The sequence below is a fragment of the Ranitomeya imitator genome, chromosome 2, assembly GCF_032444005.1.
Source record: "Ranitomeya imitator isolate aRanImi1 chromosome 2, aRanImi1.pri, whole genome shotgun sequence".
In the NCBI taxonomy this organism is placed as follows: domain Eukaryota; kingdom Metazoa; phylum Chordata; class Amphibia; order Anura; family Dendrobatidae; genus Ranitomeya; species Ranitomeya imitator.
In genome coordinates, this window is record NC_091283.1 from 762,214,518 (window position 1) to 762,233,228 (window position 18,711).

The window sequence follows — 18,711 nt, forward strand, 5'->3', positions numbered from 1 at the left end:
AGGCCTGTATAGTATAATGCACCCCCATTAGACAGCCTGTATAGTATATTGCACCCTCATTAGGCAGTCTGTATAGTATATTGCACCCTCATTAGGCAGTCTGTATAGTATATTGCACCCTCATTAGGCAGTCTGTATAGTATATTGCACCCTCATTAGACAGTCTGCATAGTATATTGCACCCTCATTAGGCAGTCTGTATAGTATATTGCACCCTCATTAGGCAGTCTGTATAGTATATTGCACCCTCATTAGGCAGTCTGTATAGTATATTGCACCCTCATTAGACAGTCTGCATAGTATATTGCACCCTCATTAGGCAGTCTGTATAGTATATTGCACCCTCATTAGGCAGCCTGTATAGTATATTGCACCCTCATTAGGCAGCCTGTATAGTATATTGCACCCTCATTAGGCAGTCTGTATAGTATATTGCACCCTCATTAGGCAGTCTGTATAGTATATTGCACCCTCATTAGACAGTCTGCATAGTATATTGCACCCTCATTAGGCAGTCTGTATAGTATATTGCACCCTCATTAGGCAGTCTGTATAGTATATTGCACCCTCATTAGGCAGTCTGTATAGTATATTGCACCCTCATTAGACAGTCTGCATAGTATATTGCACCCTCATTAGGCAGTCTGTATAGTATATTGCATCGTCATTAGGCAGTCTGTATAGTATAATGTGCCCCCATAGGCAGTCTGTATAGTATATTGCACCCTCATTAGGATGCCTGAAGTCCAGTGTCAAGTACCCACAGTCAGTGATGGTGTGGGATGCCATGTCAGCTGCTGGTGTTGGTCCACTGTGTTTCATCAAGGGCAGGGTCAATGCAGCTAGCTATCAGGAGATTTTGGAGCACTTCATGCTTCCATTGGCTGAAATGCTTTATGGAGATGAAGATTTCATTTTTCAGCACGACCTGGCACCTGCTCACAGTGCCAAAACCACTGGTAAATGGTTTACTGACCATGGCATTACTGTGCTCAATTGGCCTGCCAACTCTCCTGACCTGAACCCCATAGAGAATCTGTGGGATATTGTGAAGAGAAAGTTGAGAGACGCAAGACCCAACACTCTGGATGAGCTTAAGGCCGCTATTGAAGCATCCTGGGCCTCCATAACATCTCAGCAGTGTCACAGGCTGATTGCCTCCATGCCACGCCGCATTGAAGCAGTCATTTCTGCCAAAGGATTCCCGACCAAGTATTGAGTGCATAACTGAACATTATTATTTGATGTTTTTTTTGTTTGTTATTAAAAAACACTTTTATTTGATTGGATGGGTGAAATATGCTAATTTATTGAGACAGGTTTTTTGGGTTATCAGGAGTTGTATGCCAAAATCATCAGTATTAAAACAATAAAAGACCTGACAAATTTCAGTTGGTGGATAATGAATCTATAATATATGAAAGTTTAATTGTAATCATTACATTATGGTAAATAATGACATTTAACACTATATGCTAATTTTTTGAGAAGGACCTGTATAGTATATTGCACCCTCATTAGGCAGTCTGTATAGTATAATGCACTCCCCATAGGCCTGTATAGTATAATGCACCCCCATTAGACAGCCTGTATAGTATAATGCACCCTCATTAGGCAGTCTGTATAGTATATTGCACCCTCATTAGGCAGTCTGTATAGTATATTGCATCCTCATTAGGCAGTCTGTATAGTATAATGCGCCCCCATTAGGCAGTCTGTATAGTATAATGCAGCCCCCATAGGCAGTCTGTATAGTATAATGCACTCCCCATAGGCCTGTATAGTATAATGCACCCCCATTAGGCAGCCTGTATAGTATATTGCACCCTCATTAGGCAGTCTGTATAGTATATTGCACCCTCATTAGGCAGTCTGTATAGTATAATGTGCCCCCATAGGCAGTCTGTATAGTATATTGCACCCTCATTAGGCAGCCTGTATAGTATAATGCAGCCCCCATAGGCAGTCTGTATAGTATAATGCGCCCCCATTAGGCAGTCTGTATAGTATATTGCACCCCCATTAGGCAGTCTGTATAGTATATTGCACCCTCATTAGGCAGCCTGTATAGTATAATGCAGCCCCCATAGGCAGTCTGTATAGTATAATGCGCCCCCATTAGGCAGTCTGTATAGTATATTGCACCCCCATTAGGCAGTCTGTATAGTATATTGCACCCTCATTAGGCAGCCTGTATAGTATAATGCAGCCCCCATAGGCAGTCTGTATAGTATAATGCGCCCCCATTAGGCAGTCTGTATATTGCACCCCCATTAGGCAGCCTGTATAGTATATTGCGCCCTCATTAGGCAGTCTGTATAGTATATTGCACCCCCATTAGGCAGTCTGTATAGTATAATGCAGCCCCCATAGGCAGCCTGTATAGTATAATGCACCCGATTCTTAAAAAAAAAAAAAAAATACTCACCTTTCTTCCTCCTTGTTCCTGCAGTGCTCTGAGCGCCCTCTCATCTCCTGACAGCGGCGCCCAGTACTGACGTCATTGCTACCCCCTGTTGGTGTCGGTGACGTCAGACGCTGACAGGGGGATGATGGGAAAAGGAGCATAAAGCTCCCTCTCTCATCAAGCTGACCCTGCGATGACAGGCAGGGGGGCCACTGCTGGCACAGGGCCCCCCACCGCCTCCTCAGGGGCCGCACAGCGGTGGAGATCGTGTTTCCCTGCTCAGCTGCAGAATGTAACTAAATATGTGTGCTGTGAATGCCGTTACAGTAGCGTAGCTCCGGGTAGGCCCCCTCAGAGCACGGGGCCCTGGGCCACCGCCTCTCTGCCCCTCCGGTAGCTATGCTACTGTATGGGATGGATTAGTGCTGCCCAGCCATCCTCTTAGCTGCTCAGCTGGAACTCCTTGGGTGGAGATGACCTCCGAGGGGAGCACATAGCCGGAATGGACATGGTGATGATGCAAACTGCTGATTCTTCTCACAGTACAAGAAAGAGGCGGCGTAGTTCAGGTTTCCTTCTTCACTCCCCAGGCCATTGTGGCCATCTTGGAAGCAGGAGGGCTGGAATATTAACTTGAAAGAAGGAGTCAGAGGGAGGCAAATGCATCTTCTAGTGCCCTCCATGATAAATGTATAGTTACTTTTCCGTCCCCGGTTAATCATGATCTAATAAGACAATTTAATTATTTTCATTTTTTTAATGGTAATGTAAGCAGTGCACATAAATGGCAACACATAATTTTTCTGCAATCACATAAAATAAATGTCCTATCGTTAGGAGAATGCGATTTCATCTGCATCATTTAATGACATTTTTCACTTGTGACTTTCTCATGTTTCATTGTTTTATGATGGGGGAGTAAATAGAGTAATAGCTTAGCCATAGTAAATCATAAAGGTTGTTTTCTGGGAACAGCTAACGCCACCATCAATATATTTTTCCTTGGTAACTTACCTTGGAATTTGCTCGGATTGGAGCTTGTACAGACATCTGTCGTGGACTCTAGACAGCAGCCACTGCCTGTGATGGCCACACCATAAGCTCTGAGCGGACCCTGTAACAGCTGATGGGTGGGTACAATATCCAGGATTGCATCTCGGTTATGATTTGGAGAAAATCCTGACAACTTGCTCTGCATGCTCATTCTTTTTGATCCTATGTTTTATTTTTTTTCTTTGACATTTGTAAAATTCATTGAACTTCCTGTTCATTTCTTGTGGAGTGCACCTCTCTATAGTCTGATTACTCGGCACATGCTCTTTACCGCTCATTTTCAGACTGATCACTCTTTCAGGCCTCGTTCACGTGGCCGTTTTTCGGTCACTGATATTTATGTATTCAACTGACAGCACTCTAACCCAATACTAATGATTTTCCACATGGAAAAATCACAGCATGCACTATTCTGGTTCATTTTCCAGATCCGAATAGTGCAAGAAACATCATGGAGCTCCTACACTCATGCACTTCGTGGTCGAGCACACCATGCCATTCACATCTGCAGTTTGCGGATATGACTGGCCTGATTTTTACAATGGTTTTAAGAACCTTGCCTAACACAGTACAAGTAACATAAATTGAGAAGTACAACATGGCCTACATCAGAATGAATGGTTTTGTTTGTAATTATTTTTATCACAAGTACAAAAGAATTAATACTTCTACTATAGCAGTTAATTACACAACTCACTAGTTTTCTTCTCGATAATTGAAATAAATTTAAAAATGAACACGTAATAGTGTATGGGTAAGAGCACAAAAAAACAAGCACAATTTTCAAACCCTTTTTCTACTGTCATATACCACTGAAAGGTGATGGAAAGCACACAATACTGTATGGATGAGTAATCGAATAATCCTGAACTATTTTACTACTCTTTTTGTACGTTTTACATACCACCGTAATGCAACAATAGCCATGTTAAACTGTATAGATGTCATTGAATCCATAACATTTTGAACAAAATTTTTTTGAAATTTGTAGTTGATGCACCTATACAGTCATAAAGACTGTGCAGAAGGTGCAAAGCCTGACAGAAAATATGATGAGGGTCATCCATACAACCCTGAAGGGCAACAGCTGGTAGGCTACATTAAAATATTTAAAACACTTTGTGCTGCTGTCATCTGGTGGTGTGGAAAAGTGTCGGCTAATTGAGGCTTTGTTCATTTTTAGGAGAGTGAACCTGTCTGCGTTCTCAGTTGATAGGCGAAAGCGCCTGTTATGAACCACTCCAGTGGCACTAAAAACCAGCTCCAACAAGACGCTAGTGGCATAGCAGAACAATACCTTCAAGGCATAGAGAGACGGCTCATGCCACGTCACCAATTTTGAGACCTAATAGTTAAGTCACAGCAGAATTAGGGGGTGTGCTAGTTTGGTTGGCCAGGTATTGCTTGACCATCTTTAAAAACTTTTCCCTCCTTGTCAAAAATACCTGGTCATGAGGGCCTGAGCTAGTGTCATGAAATTGGCCCATGCCTTTGACAGAGTACCCCCTGCCTCTGCTGTGTGTCTCCCTGGTCTCTTCTGCTTGGTTGGGAAAGGAAGCTTGCACCTTGCCGCTAGCATTGTCTGATGGGAATTTTTTCAACATATTTTATACTATGGCCTTCTGGTATAGCACCATTTTAGAAGAATCCCACTACCTCAGGAAGGAGAGATGCAACATTCTCCTTGTACTGTGGGTCCAGCAGGGTGACGGGAAAGGCAGCAGTATATAAAGTGGACCATATGTTCCAAGCTCCACACAGCCAACACTTCCTTGTCTCCACCATGATGATCACTCTCAATCTCCTCCTCCTTCTGTTCCTCATTTGCATCCTTGGCCCATCTACGTAGGAGAGTCAGGACGAAGGTTGTGTGGCTACTAACCTCTGTTGCACTAGCCACCAGGTCCTCCTCCTTAGCGTCCACCTCCTCTTGTCGCTTTTGTTCACTTTTAGAAATCACAGAAATATTCACAGACCACGTAACGCTGTACGTCTGAGAAATGGAAGCCTACATAGAGATCACAAAAATTTACTCCACACTACAGAATAGTGTATGGCTGAGAAATGTAAACCAGGAAAATGTCAATGATTTTTGGATGTGCTATATAACCTAAAAAAAGGACCTCAAAGCACGTAATACTTGACAGACCAAAATATATTCAACTTGTCCAGCACGCACAAAAAAACTGCAGCTATATATTTGCCAACGGACTGCACAGGCCTAATCCTTGTCTACAGACTGGATTCTGTCACTCTTCCCTGCTCCTGGGATGCTCCCTCCCTAGGCGTGGGCGGCGCCATCTTTGAGGAGGATTTTTTCCCCCTTCCCTAGTAAGATGGTGCACCGACGCATTCGCAGTAGCAGCTATCGGATCACCTCCATACAGCATCAATAGCTGCTACTGCGCAGGTTCCATTTTAAAATGGAATTTTTTTAATACTCTCGGGAAAACATAAAGCACATTTTATTAACTGCACATTAAACATGCAATTATGCTGCAGCGCAGATGCCACAGCTGGCGCCTACCTGCAGAAGGGTTGTTTTTTTTTTTTTTCCATTATGTAAACTAGAGGCAGGTCAGTGAGAGATCAGTGACCTGTCAGCAGTCTGCATTATGAATACCTAATCAGAGAACAACATGAAGACCCCCACACAGGGCGCCCCGGAGCATGAATACCATATATACTCGAGTGTAAGCCGAGATTTTCAGCCCATGTTTTTAGGCTAAAAGTGCCCCTCTTGGCTTATACTCGAGTCATTGTCCCAGGGGGTCGGCAGGGAGAGCGGCAGGAGTGGTGGCTGTCACATCATACTCACCTGCTCCCGGCACTGTCTCTGCACGTCCCTGCTTCTAAGATGGTCTCCGGCGCCCACAGCTCTTCCTGTGTTCAGCGGTCACGTGATACCGCTCATTAAAGTAATGAATATGGACGTGACTCCACTCCCATAGGCGTGAAGCACATAGTCATTACTTTAATGAGCGCTACCATGTGACCGTTGAACACAGGAACAAGCTGCCGGCACCAGAGACAATCGGAGTAGCAGGGAACGCACCAGGATGGGGTGAGTATGACAGGGGAGGGTGGGCCAAGCGATATTCACCTGTCCCCGTTCCATTGCTGGGCTCTGTCTTCCGCGTCATCTGGCTGTGAGATTCAGGTCAGAGGGCGTGATGACGTTTTTAGTGCGCACCCTCTGCATGGAGGGAGCATCTTATGGGGCCATCAACCTTTGTGCAGCATTATATGGAGCATAATAGTCTATAGAGCATCTTATGGGGCCAACAACCTTTGTGCAGCATTATATGGGGCATATTATTCTGTGGAGCATCTTATGGGGCCATCATTGGCCCTTTATGAAGCATTATATGAGGTGTATTTTGTATGGAGCATTTTATGGAGCCCATCATGAACTTTATGGAGCATTATATGGGGCTCCTGATTCAATGTGGATATTCAAAAACACTTAACCTACTGATATCTCAATCAATTTTACTTTTACTGGTATCTATTTTTATTTTTGAAATTTACCAGTAGCTGCTGCATTTCCACCCTAGGCTTATACTCGAGTTAAGTTTTCCCAGTTTTTTATGGCAAAATTAGGGGTCTCAGCTTATACTCGTGTCAGCTTATACTCGAGTATATACGGTATATCATTAACTCAAAACTGAAAATAAAGATTAAACAAGACTGATTTCATCACCAGGTATCATTGTAATCAGTATAACGGCGCCAACCTGACACTGTAGGTTACTATGCACAATCCTGCTAACGGGTTCCCTCTAAAGCCGCACATAATTTTTTAAAAATTTCATTTGACACTTTAAGTATCGTGTGTAAGTGTTATGAGGGTATGTATTAAGTTGTCATCTTGTCCCACGCCAGCAGCATTCTGGTCCGCTCCGGGACCACCTGAGCACATCTGTAACTTGGGTCGGGGTCACATGAGTTATGAATTATGGTAATGACGCTTGGCTCAATTTCTGATCAGTGTTTGAGTCCAGTGTCAGTTTTCTATGATCCGTTTTTCTCACGTGAGCAAATCATATTGCAGATGCGGAGAAGACAGAAATTAATTTCTCCATTACCTGTGTCCATGTAAATCGGAGTGCACTCACATCACATCTGAATGCAGTGCAGTCCAATGTTTTACTCACCCATAGACTTAAATGGGAGCACGTGATGTGATTTTGTGGAGCCACTCGCAGCATGCTGCCCTTTAGTATAACATTGAAGCTGGTGCTGTCCAACAAAATATCAGCACTTGTCCGAGTTCTGCTTGTGTGAAGGATGCACTGCAGTAATAGGCGCCACATTAAGAGTTCCTAGGGAATTTGGCACATCTAGCAGATTCTGTTGGCTGGAGCTGGTGGAAACAAAATGACAAAAGATGCTACATTTTTGCAAGAACTGTCAGATGTGCAAAAATGTTGCAACATTTCGGGGAACTTTACACCAGAATTATGGTGAAATGGTTTGATGAATTGAGATGTAAGAATGGTGAACTAGTGACCAGCTAGTAATAGAATATCAGGGTCGTGTGAAATAGGTTTAGGTTTACCCTTCTACCACCAGATGTAATGCCATAGGTGACCAGCATCCCTATCAATCCTCTCTTCTTCTTGTTTGGTGTTGACTTTTTCTTGATTCTGAAACTATTAGAGCATGGGGTGCCTCTGCCAATTGTAAAATGTGGAATATATAGATCGTTTGCACTTTCCTGCTTTCCTAGGTCCTGTCACTATATCAGCAATATCTGGTTACACTGATCCAGTTAGTCCTCACAAATGTCAAATATCCTTTTTTTTTCTTCAAGGGAGGAGAGTGAAAGTGTCCTGACACTGAAGGGTTTAACCCCAACTGGAATGCTGCCAAGCGGGGTGCTGGCTGGTGGACGGCAGACCTTACAAAGTGGTAATGATGCGCTGCTTGCTGTACCTCGGATGGATTGCTGCACAACTTGCTTCCTATTCGGCCCTACACATAATGCTTGCTGGGAACATCTAATGCTTTTAGCAGCTGATGCTAGTGCATTTCACAAGTTGTACTAATGCAATGGGACTAGGCAGCCGTACCAGGGTACAAACCTGCTAGCAGTTCCCCCATTATACTTAATGAACCAGTAATTGAAAAGACCAGACTGACCACAGTTTATGCTGCCAAAGCTGTGTATTAGTAGATACATACGTTTTGTACCCTGGTGGAGCCTGTAAAGTGTCAAGTTAAGTGGTCTCTGTAAATTGTCTCTGCTTACCCTCCTTGTTCTTATTCATTCTTCTTTCTCTAAGGTCTGGGTTCTTCTAACTGTACTAATAATTCTGCTATATATGTACAAATGTCTGTTTTATGTTTAACCAATAGACATGTTGCCTTTGAGGGCTGCTCAACACCTCGTATGTGTTTACATGTAATCTAGGTGTTAAGTGAGGAATCTTGTGTATAAAGGCATGGAGGTAGGTTGGTTGTGGTAAAGAAGATTGTCAGAGATTCAGTACCTATAACATATCCCTTCCACTGATCATGGGAACAAGGGTCGCCATTCGCTATCTGAATTGAACAGTTCTCAACAGCAGTTTCTTTATAACGGGGGTCACAGGACCTCCATTCTCATGATGGTGGTGGATCCGCCAGTGATCAGACACATCCCTTGTCTTGTGAATAGGTGGCAGGTATTGATTTTTGAGAAGCCACTTCAGTATCTGTCATCTGTATTGAATGAAGCCAAAGATGAATCTTGATACTAGAGAAGCATCCAGAACCCCCAAAATTCTGATAAAGCATCACTTGAGAAATGGAGCAGCGAAAACCAGCTGGGAGTTATGGTTAAAGTTGCAGCAAAATAATTATGGAATTAAAGGTGTTATCTGGGATATTGGTATTGATGACCTGCTTAAGGGTATGCCCCTGAATGTTAATCGGTGGGGAGGCGATACCAGGCATCTCCACCAATCAGCTGCTCCCAGTGCCAGATGTGCATAGTTATGGATTACAGCTCCATGCCTGCATAGTGGTCGCAGCGGGGTACTGCGCACACACTCTGCTAGGGTTGGATGTGCAGTAACATGGCCTCTGTGGCATGGCCACTATGTATTTGAGGGCGCTGTTCTGTGCAGCTCCACAACTGTTCATGCCCAGCCGGTACTTTTGAACAGCTGATCATTTGGGTGGTGCCGGGTGTCGCATCCCCACTAAATTGGTCTTAATAACCTATCCTAAGGATGGGCCATCAATATTAAAATACCGGACAACCGCTGTAACATGAGTCTGCTTTATAGCTTCACATTCTATAGCAGTCCTATAAGCCAGACAATTTAATTTTGCACCCATTATGTCTTATTGATAGGAATTTCTATAAAGTACTACATATTAGGTTTTTCTGAACAAGTCTACAACTGGTATTGTATTTCCTACAACTGTGACACTAGAATACTAATGTATTGTAGTTCATGGCAAAATTGGCTTAGTAGTTATTCTCAAAACGTTATTGCACATGACTAAGATGCACCTTCACTTCATGATCTGTGAGGGTCTGATCTGTTACACCCGCCAGTGCCAAGAATGAGGGGCCACAATGCTGGTGTAAAGGTACCTTCACAATGAGCAACTTTACAACGAGAACGACAGCGATCTGTGACGTTGCAGCGTCCTGGATAGCGATCTCGTTGTGTTTGACACGCAGCAGCGATCAGGATCCTGCTGTGACATTGCTCTGAAAGTCCAGAACTTTATTTGGTCGTCAGGTCGGCGTGATTCGTCATGTTTGACAGCAAAAGCAAAGATGCCAGCAATGTTTCTTCATGGAGCTAACAACCAGCGAGAACAAGAAGTACGTCACTGGATCGCTCCTGCATCGTTCTGGAGTTGCTGTGTTTGACGTCTCTACAGCGACCTAAACAGCGACGCTGCAGCAATCTAGTTTAGGTCGGATCGTTGTCTATATCGCTGGAGCGTCGCTAAATGTGACGGTACCTTAACACTCACAGCTGCTGGAAAAAACAGTGAATGAATGATAAACAAGGGTTGTGCCCATTAATTCCTAGCATCAGTGAGGATTGGGCCCAAACTGATCATCCATTGATTGTTTAGGAATACCCCTCCAAAAAAGCATTTATCTTCTGATAGAGGATCATCTTAACCCCTTAATGACCACCAATACGTCATTTTACTGACCTGAGATATTAGAGAATATCATCCCCATACAGGTGACAATCCAGCAGCTGCCGGCTGTGCACTATAGCTGACAACTTGCTGCATCAGCCACGATCAGTATTCACATCGTCCATATCTGTTTAACCCCTTAGATGTTGCTGTCAATACTGACTACATCATATAAATGGTTAGCAGAGTGTGGGGGCTTCCTCTTTTAACCCCATCGGCACCCTGATACCATATGTTGTGTGGCCCTGATGTTTGCCATGGCAGTTCATCACCAAATAGCGGCCATAGAGTCTCCTGGCTACAGTGGCTTGTTCAGAAGTTAGCAACATTTAGGTGGTAAAAATACGTTTTTATTCCTGTCATGCCACTTTGCATTAATTCCTGAAAATCACTTTAAGGCTGCCGTCACACTAGCAGTATTTGGTCAGTATTTTACATCAGTATTTGTAAGCCAAAACCAGGAGTGGGTGATAAATACAGGAGTGGTGTATATGTTTCTATTATACTTTTCCTCTAATTGTTCCACTCCTGGTTTTGGCTTACAAATACTGATGTAAAACACTGACCAAATACTGCTAGTGTGACGGCAGCCTAAGGGTGTATGAACTACCCGACTGCAGTTTCAATATGTCGAGGAATTTTTTTTTTTTTTTTTTAAATGTTATCACTTTTGGGGGTTTCCCAATATATAGGACCCCCAAAGTCACTTCAAACTTAAATATGTCCATGAAAAAAAAAAAATTCCTTGGAAAAAAAATGAAAAACCGCTGCTACATTTTTAACCTCCTAAAAGGCTAACAAAATAAAATAACATTTTACAAATGGTGCTGATGTAAAGCCGACATGTGGGAAATGTTGTTAATAATGCTTTTCTGTTTTATGACCATCTGGATTAAAGGGATAATCCTTCAAAGTTTGAAAATTGCAAAAATTTTTTAATTTTTTTACATTTGTCAAATTTCTGTATTTTTTTGTATAAATAAACACAGAACATATCCACCTAGATTTACAAATATCATAAATTAGAATGTACCACAAAAAAAAAAAAAAAAAACTCAAAATCGCTGGGATTTGTTGAAGCATTTCAGAGTTTTTACCACATAAAAGGGACACTGGTCAGATTTAAAACATTTGGGCCGGTCACTAAGGGGTTAATCTCGGTTGTCTGGGGAGCTCCTGAAAGTCCTTGCATAAAATCATGAGAGGCAACGGATTTTCATTTTAGAAACCATTCACTGGAGTTTTTTTTTTTATAAATGTAGTTGTGAATGGTCTATGAAGTGGAATATGTTCTTACTGTGATGTACAGTATTGTTGGGGTGTAACTTGGAAAGACACGTCCCTAAAGGTACTGCTGTCATCTATTAGGTAGTTCTTAAAGGGAACTTGTCAGGTTTTTGCTACATCATCTGAGAGCAGCGTAATGTAGGAAAAGAGACTCTGATTCTAACAATGTATCACTTGGTATACTGGGTGCAGCAGTTGTCAGTTTTTTTTATGTATCCTGCAGCAGAGCTCAGAAAGCTGCCCAAACCACAGTGTTCTATGCACATTGTCTATTGACAGGGAGTTGCTTATCAGAGGAGGTGGCGTGGTCTGACCAGGGCTCACAGGAGCATTAGTCCGGCAGTGATAATCGCCTAATGATAAAACATTCATTGTATGCAAACGGCAAATAGCCTAATAAGTGACACATCCCTGAAATCTGTGTCTCAGCCCCTACCTCATGCCATCCTCAGATTATATTTCAAAAACCTGCTGACAGATTCCATTTCATTTGTTCTAGATTTTCCTTTTTATATAGAGCCAAACAAGAACTGGAGACTGCCTCTACCTCTCGCTGCACAGGAGGGGATGGGTAGTTTGTGAAATAAAATGTTTAAATCATGGTGCACTAGTAGGGGTCCAGCCCTTGTATACTGTCAATCCAAAGAACTAGGCATTCATAGAGAGGGAACGTATTTTCAATCCAAAAGCGAGCGTACAACATCTGGGCCTTTGAGGTCCACAGCTGTTTATTGCAGAGACTTGGATCAAGGTGTCCTATAGCTGTACAGGAGAAACAAAGGATGCCTGCAGCGGTGAGAGCACACCCAGATGATGAAAAATAAAGGACGTTTTGTACTTATTTCCATTAACATTTATTCTATATTGTATAGATTTATAAAATAAAAGGACACCTTTCTTTAAACTTTTTTTTTTTTTATGCAGCATTCTTGAGATTTTCTGGCAAACCCTCTAATGCAGCATATTCCCTACCATCATAGCTGCGACATCTAGAAAGCAGAGATTACTTTCAGCAGGCTCCTCATTGTGGCAGCTGTAGCCTTCCTCTGCCTGCACAGCTGTCACTAAAGGTACCGTCACACTCAGCAACTTTCCAACGATCATGACCAGCGATACGACCTGGCCGTGATCGTTGGAAAGTCCTTGTGTGGTCGCTGGAGAGCTGTCGCACAGACCGCTCTCCAGCGACCAATGATGCCGAAGTCCCCGGGTAACCAGGGTAAACATCGGGTTACTAAGCGCAGGGCCGCACTTAGTAACCCGATGTTTACCCTGGTTACCATTGTAAATGTAAAAAAAAATAACAACACATACTTACATTCCGGTGTCTGTCACGTCCCCCGCCGTCAGCTTCCCGCACTGACTGTGAGCGCCGGCCGGCAGTAAAGCAGAGCACAGTGGTGACGTCACCGCTGTGCTTTACAGCCGGCGCTCAGTCAGTGCGCGAAGCTGACGGCGGGGGACGTGACAGACACCGGAATGTAAGTATGTAGTGTTTTTTTTTTTTTTTAACATTTACAATGGTAACCAGGGTAAATATATTTACCCTGGTTACCAGTGAAGACATCGCTGGATCGGCGTCACACACGCCGATTCAGCGATGTCAGTGGGAGATCCAGCGACTAAATAAAGTTCTGGCCTTCTAGCTCCGATCAGCGATGTCACAGCAGGATCGAGATCGCTGCTGCGTGTCAAACACAACGAGATCACTATCCAGGATGCTGCAACGTCACGGATCGCTATCGTTATCGTTGTAATGTTGTGAAGGTACCTTTAGGGAACAACCAGGTTGGGGGGGGGGGGGGTGTGTTAGGTTTTTCTCTCCCCCTCCCCCAATAAAAAGTTTGCGCATCATCTCGGGGGTCACCTAGTAGACTTATGGGTAGGTCACCCTAATATTACAGATACTGGAGACCTGGGATCTTTGGGTCGTAGGAGCCTCTAGTATTATTTCCAAAAGAAGTTACCTTTTCCTGTCTTTTACCTGAACAAGTAAAGATGTTTTAGTTTTTTTTCCCCAACCTTAGGTTGTTGCCTTTTGTTTAAACATACCATAGACATTACTAAATACTCATTTCTTTTGCATAATGTATTAATGTAATGTGCATTTTCCTTTTTCATTTTTGCTATCAAACTGAGCATTGCGAATCTAACCAACTTGCTTTTTGAACTGCATCTGCTTTGTCTGAGAAAGTGAATATTTGTATGAACCATACTTTTGGCTTTATAACTATAGAATTGGTCATTGCCTTTTTTTGTTATCGATTTTACACTTTTCATCTTTTTCATTCATTTTGCATGCATCTGCTCACTTCTGTACAGCCACAGTTGAGGCAATTGAGGCTGATAAAGGTATGCTTAGTGCCTCTGCTACCAGCAGAGATTTCTTTGGGTTGGGGAGTCAAATGTTTTATGTAGTTCTGACCCTGTTTTAACTTGCACAACCAGAGATGGATCTTTTGACTGATCCGTCTGTATTTTCTGTACTCCCAGATGAATTATCTGTGTTTTTATGTTCTCCTTGTGGCATGGTTCTGTAGAGTAAATTGGATCTGTTTTGTCCTTATTTTCTATCCTTTACACTTCACTAGAACTTTTTTGTGTACTTGTGTTCTGTGTTGTGTGGTAGAAGGAAAGATCTAATATTTCTAGATCCATTTCTTGAAGTTTAATTTATGCATGACCCGACATCCCAATTATCGTGCTATACCCCTCTTTTATGTGGTTGTACAGCTGTTCTGGTGGTGCAAGGTATTATTGTTCTGTATTCTGTTTTTTAACCTTTCTATTTTAGCCTACTTGAAGCAACTACTGTTGTGATGGAAAATTAAACATTTTTTGCTTGGGGGGAAGGTCATTTCTATGCCACGTACTTTTTTGGGTTACACACAAATGTACAGCATTATTATCTGCATTGTATGTACAGGGTTCCTTTCAGTTAGTGCATAAATAAAAAAAACTTTCAAGAGGTCGTAAATAATGATGAGAGAATATACTCGTTACTCGAGATTTCCCGAGCACGCTCGGGTGTCCTCCGAGTATGTTTTAGTGTTCGGAGATTTAGTTTTCATCGCCTCAGCTGAATGATTTACAGCTATTAGCCGGGCTAAGTACATGTGGGGGGTTGCCTGGTTGCTAGGGAATCCCCACATGTAATCAAGCTGGCTAACAGATGTAAATCATTCAGCTGCGGCGAAGAAAACTAAAACTTCGAGCACTAAAAAACATACTCGGAGGACACTCGAGCATGCTCGAAAAATCTCGAGTATATTCGCTCATCACTAGTTTTAAACCTTAAAGTTGTCATGGAGATGGTATAAAATAACTATTATGAATCTGTTAAATGTGCGGCTGCTTTAGTAATAAATACTCTGTGGTCTTGCAGCAAAACACACACACACACACACACACACACACACACACACACACACACTTGACCTTTGTTGCCAGTCATTGGCGATGCTTCCATTTTCAGCATGTGGCTACCAGGGCCAGTCATTGGCTGCAGCGGTCACGTTGCTGGTTTTTAAATGATGCCTTTTTTTTTTTTTTTACATTTTGGCCAACCCCTTTGGGTATATTTTTCCCAGATTTTTCATGCTGCACATATGGTAAGACATTACTATTCCCAACAGAATCGTAACCCCCAATTATAGTTACTTTCTCAGAAATGTCTACTTCTAAGACATCTCCAAAAAATCACTTGAAGATCAATGAATGATATTGGCCCTCTTTTTTTTTTTCTGATATAACTGTTTGGGGTTTACTGTCCATTCAGACATTATACCAAGATATGTAGCATATACAGTACTGTAAAGCCAGCTTGAATATGCACACTAAATACTTGCAAGTTTGGAGGCCCTATGTATTGCAATGGGCGGACTCGACTGCTGCAAAAGTCTGCAACATATAGAGCATGACGGCCAAAAAGGAAATCTTTCCCAAACCCTGGTTGTATGACCTATAGAGTATGCTAGAATACACTATAGATATTTTTTAATCTGCATTTGAATAGAATAGATTTTGCAGCAAAAAAACAAACAAATTGTAATGGACTCCTGCCCTGCATACGAGCACTATTGAGCTGATGTCTAAGAGGAGCTGTGTGTTTACAGTACGTTATAGTAACAGTATTTGCTGAAGCATGGAGCTGTAATTGTACGGAAGGATTAAAATAACAGCTGAAAAAAACGGATCACACTGCAATAAGCCTTACCTAACTTTCCCTATTTATATTTTAAGCAATACGAGGATTCTCTCCGCAACACAAAATCTGCAGCTTTGAAGAAGCCAAGGGATTGGACAGGATCAACGAAAGGATGCCTCCCAGGAAAGATGCCAGGCAGCAAGACGGTATTAATTCAGTAAATACAAATGCCAAGGAAAATAACGGGACTGGTAACAACAACGCCCAGTGACTGCTCCATGTCCAGGTTTACTCTCACACCTTGCCTGAGAAGTCCTAGATTCCTGCTTTGTGATAGAACAGCTTCAATAGCCGTGGAGAACTAGAAGACCGAAGAGACAGCCGACCGTTCTGGAAACCACAGCAGATTCCCATGTGTCAACTGTAAAGGTCTGGAATCCTACATGGGCAAGTCCCCAACCTGCCTGGTGACGGTCTCTGATCACGGGAAAGCATTGGGCTGTTTTTCATGAAAGCACATCTAGTGTAGCATCTCACGCTTATCATTGTCAACACTTAAGTTTACAAATGGAAATCTGTTTTTTGTTCACTAGCTAGAATTTTTTTTTCTTCTTCGCGCTCTTTTTCAATCAGAATTGAAGTACATCCCTTTAAATCCTCTATTTATTTAAGACATTTGTTTATTAAATGTCTTTAAAAGATTAGACTTGTCTTACGTATACCGAGGCTGCAAGACGCACTTTGCAAACCTACAAAGCGCAATGCCAAAATCCCCGTTGGCTCTCCTGGCGTGCTGACCTCAGGTGTATTAATTAGATGTCGCTGATTATGTATTATATATTCACTGTATTTTATAGTTTAAAGGATTACCGAAGATTTCTACATAGGAACATTTATTACTTGAACGCCGATCAAACAGATAATTTAATTTCAATACTTTGTGCCCAAACTTTGTGGAGATTTTTCTTTTTGTTTGTCTTCTTCTTCTTCTCAGCCCTTTAAAGTATAAAAGACAAAAAGATTTTCAAAAAGGATAACAATAAAAAGAAACCAACTTAATTCTAGGGTACTTTTAATTGAGCAATGTACATTCTGTTAAAGTAAATTTTGATTCATATCAAGTCTGTAAAGCTTTGCATTGTATTTTGTGTATGCATGTTTTCTTTTTTGCAGATATTTAATATATAAACCTATGATGTACAGGAACTGCATCTATAGGTTACATAGATGTTATGGATACTTTTTAGTTTATTGTGAGTATTAAAGTTGCTTCTATGGCTGATCACATGACTGCGTAGCTGCAGAGCTTTGACACGACTTATTTCTGCAGAGACTTTGCGGAGCCTTTGCCGAACGTAAGGAAGTTGCTCTGTCCAGCCGTTACAACATTAGTGACTGTAAATCCAAGACTGCATGTTCATTTCTTTTGATATTTGCTGGACTGCTAAGTTTCAACTCCAACAATTTACTACTTTGTTCCACAAATGAAATGTACTGATTTCCATTGTATTTTTGGTATATATTTTGACATTTTACCTTTGCGACATCACTTGAAAATATGACTCCATTACGGTTCCCTGCCCCTCCAGCCCTCACCCCTTCATTTCCATGCTTTACAAATTGTACATATTCCTCATCCAGGTTGAAATTTTATGCATGTTCTGAATTATCTAAGAGTTTTATAAAACTGTAGCACACGATACATTTTGTGCATGGGCCGCTGCTCTGAACAGTGTGTCAATTTTTGTATGTTCCTGCCCTTTTGCTTTTTAATATAAGAATCTAGAATAAATTGAAAAAAAAAAAAAATCGATTTCCCTAATGACTTAAAAGGAAAAACTGTTAATTGCCACATTACCATGCAGCGAAAATGACCGGACTCAGTATAATTCTCCATCAAAAACCTGTAGATGTGTAAGCCCTCTATGATAAAATGTATGTTTCTTCTATACTGCCAAACTTCTTCCTCTACAATATGCAACCTATTTGCAGGCGATAATGTATGATGTTCTCCCAAATAAAATGAAAATGTATTTAACAATAAATGATTCTTGCTGTTTGTCAGTACAGACAAGACTTACGGAGTGTTGTGGTCCTTACTTGGAAGCCCAGCTGGTGATATACTGGTGGCCTGGTCACTGATGTCGGTGGTATAAATGGTAATTGTGGGGTGTTGGGATTGGGAACGGGGAATTCCACAAGAAAGGAAAAGACAAGCGCACTTAGGGTAGTAGCATTTGGTGTGTATAGTTATGCACTATTTTTTTTTTCTTTGAAGTTTAGCGGGATTAATGCATGCAGAATGGACTCTGAAGGGCAGATCTCAACAAGTATTGGTGCCCTCCTTTAAATGTAGATACCCCAACGTTTGTTGACCCTTGTAGGTAGTTTAATTTGAGAAAGAAACGAGTACGAACTGGAAAGAATTAGTAAAAGTACTTAAAGCACAAGTAAAAGTGTGAAACCACGTATACCCTGAGCTGGGAACTCCTCCAATACCCAAAACCGATGTTGCATAAGATGTCAGAAGATAAACTTGTGTCCTACCCCTAGAGAACGAGGGGAGTCTGTAGTTTTGCTTCCTTTGTGCCGGTTACAGATCCTGGTTAACAACTGCCAAAACAACACAGCGGAAGGAGGATTCATGCTGGTACGGCCA

At 42.0% G+C, this 18,711-nt stretch overlaps 1 protein-coding gene across 8 annotated transcripts in view; it reads left to right on the forward strand.

Annotated features, from left to right (window-relative positions):
* PPP3CB (protein phosphatase 3 catalytic subunit beta) overlaps positions 1–18,097 on the forward strand; it is a 118,963-nt gene extending 100,866 nt beyond the window's left edge. For 4 of the 8 annotated variants that reach the window (XM_069753379.1, XM_069753378.1, XM_069753383.1 and 1 more), the window contains exons 12-14: positions 8,277–8,374; positions 14,228–14,257; positions 16,148–18,097. In XM_069753379.1, coding sequence (XP_069609480.1) covers positions 8,277–8,374; positions 14,228–14,257; positions 16,148–16,323 — 304 coding nt within the window. In that variant the 3' untranslated portion in view covers positions 16,324–18,097. The remainder of the gene's footprint in view (positions 1–8,276; positions 8,375–14,227; positions 14,258–16,147) is intronic. The other 4 variants (XM_069753380.1, XM_069753381.1, XM_069753385.1 and 1 more) reach the window with 1 other exon arrangement.
* The last annotated feature ends 614 nt before the right edge of the window (positions 18,098–18,711 follow it).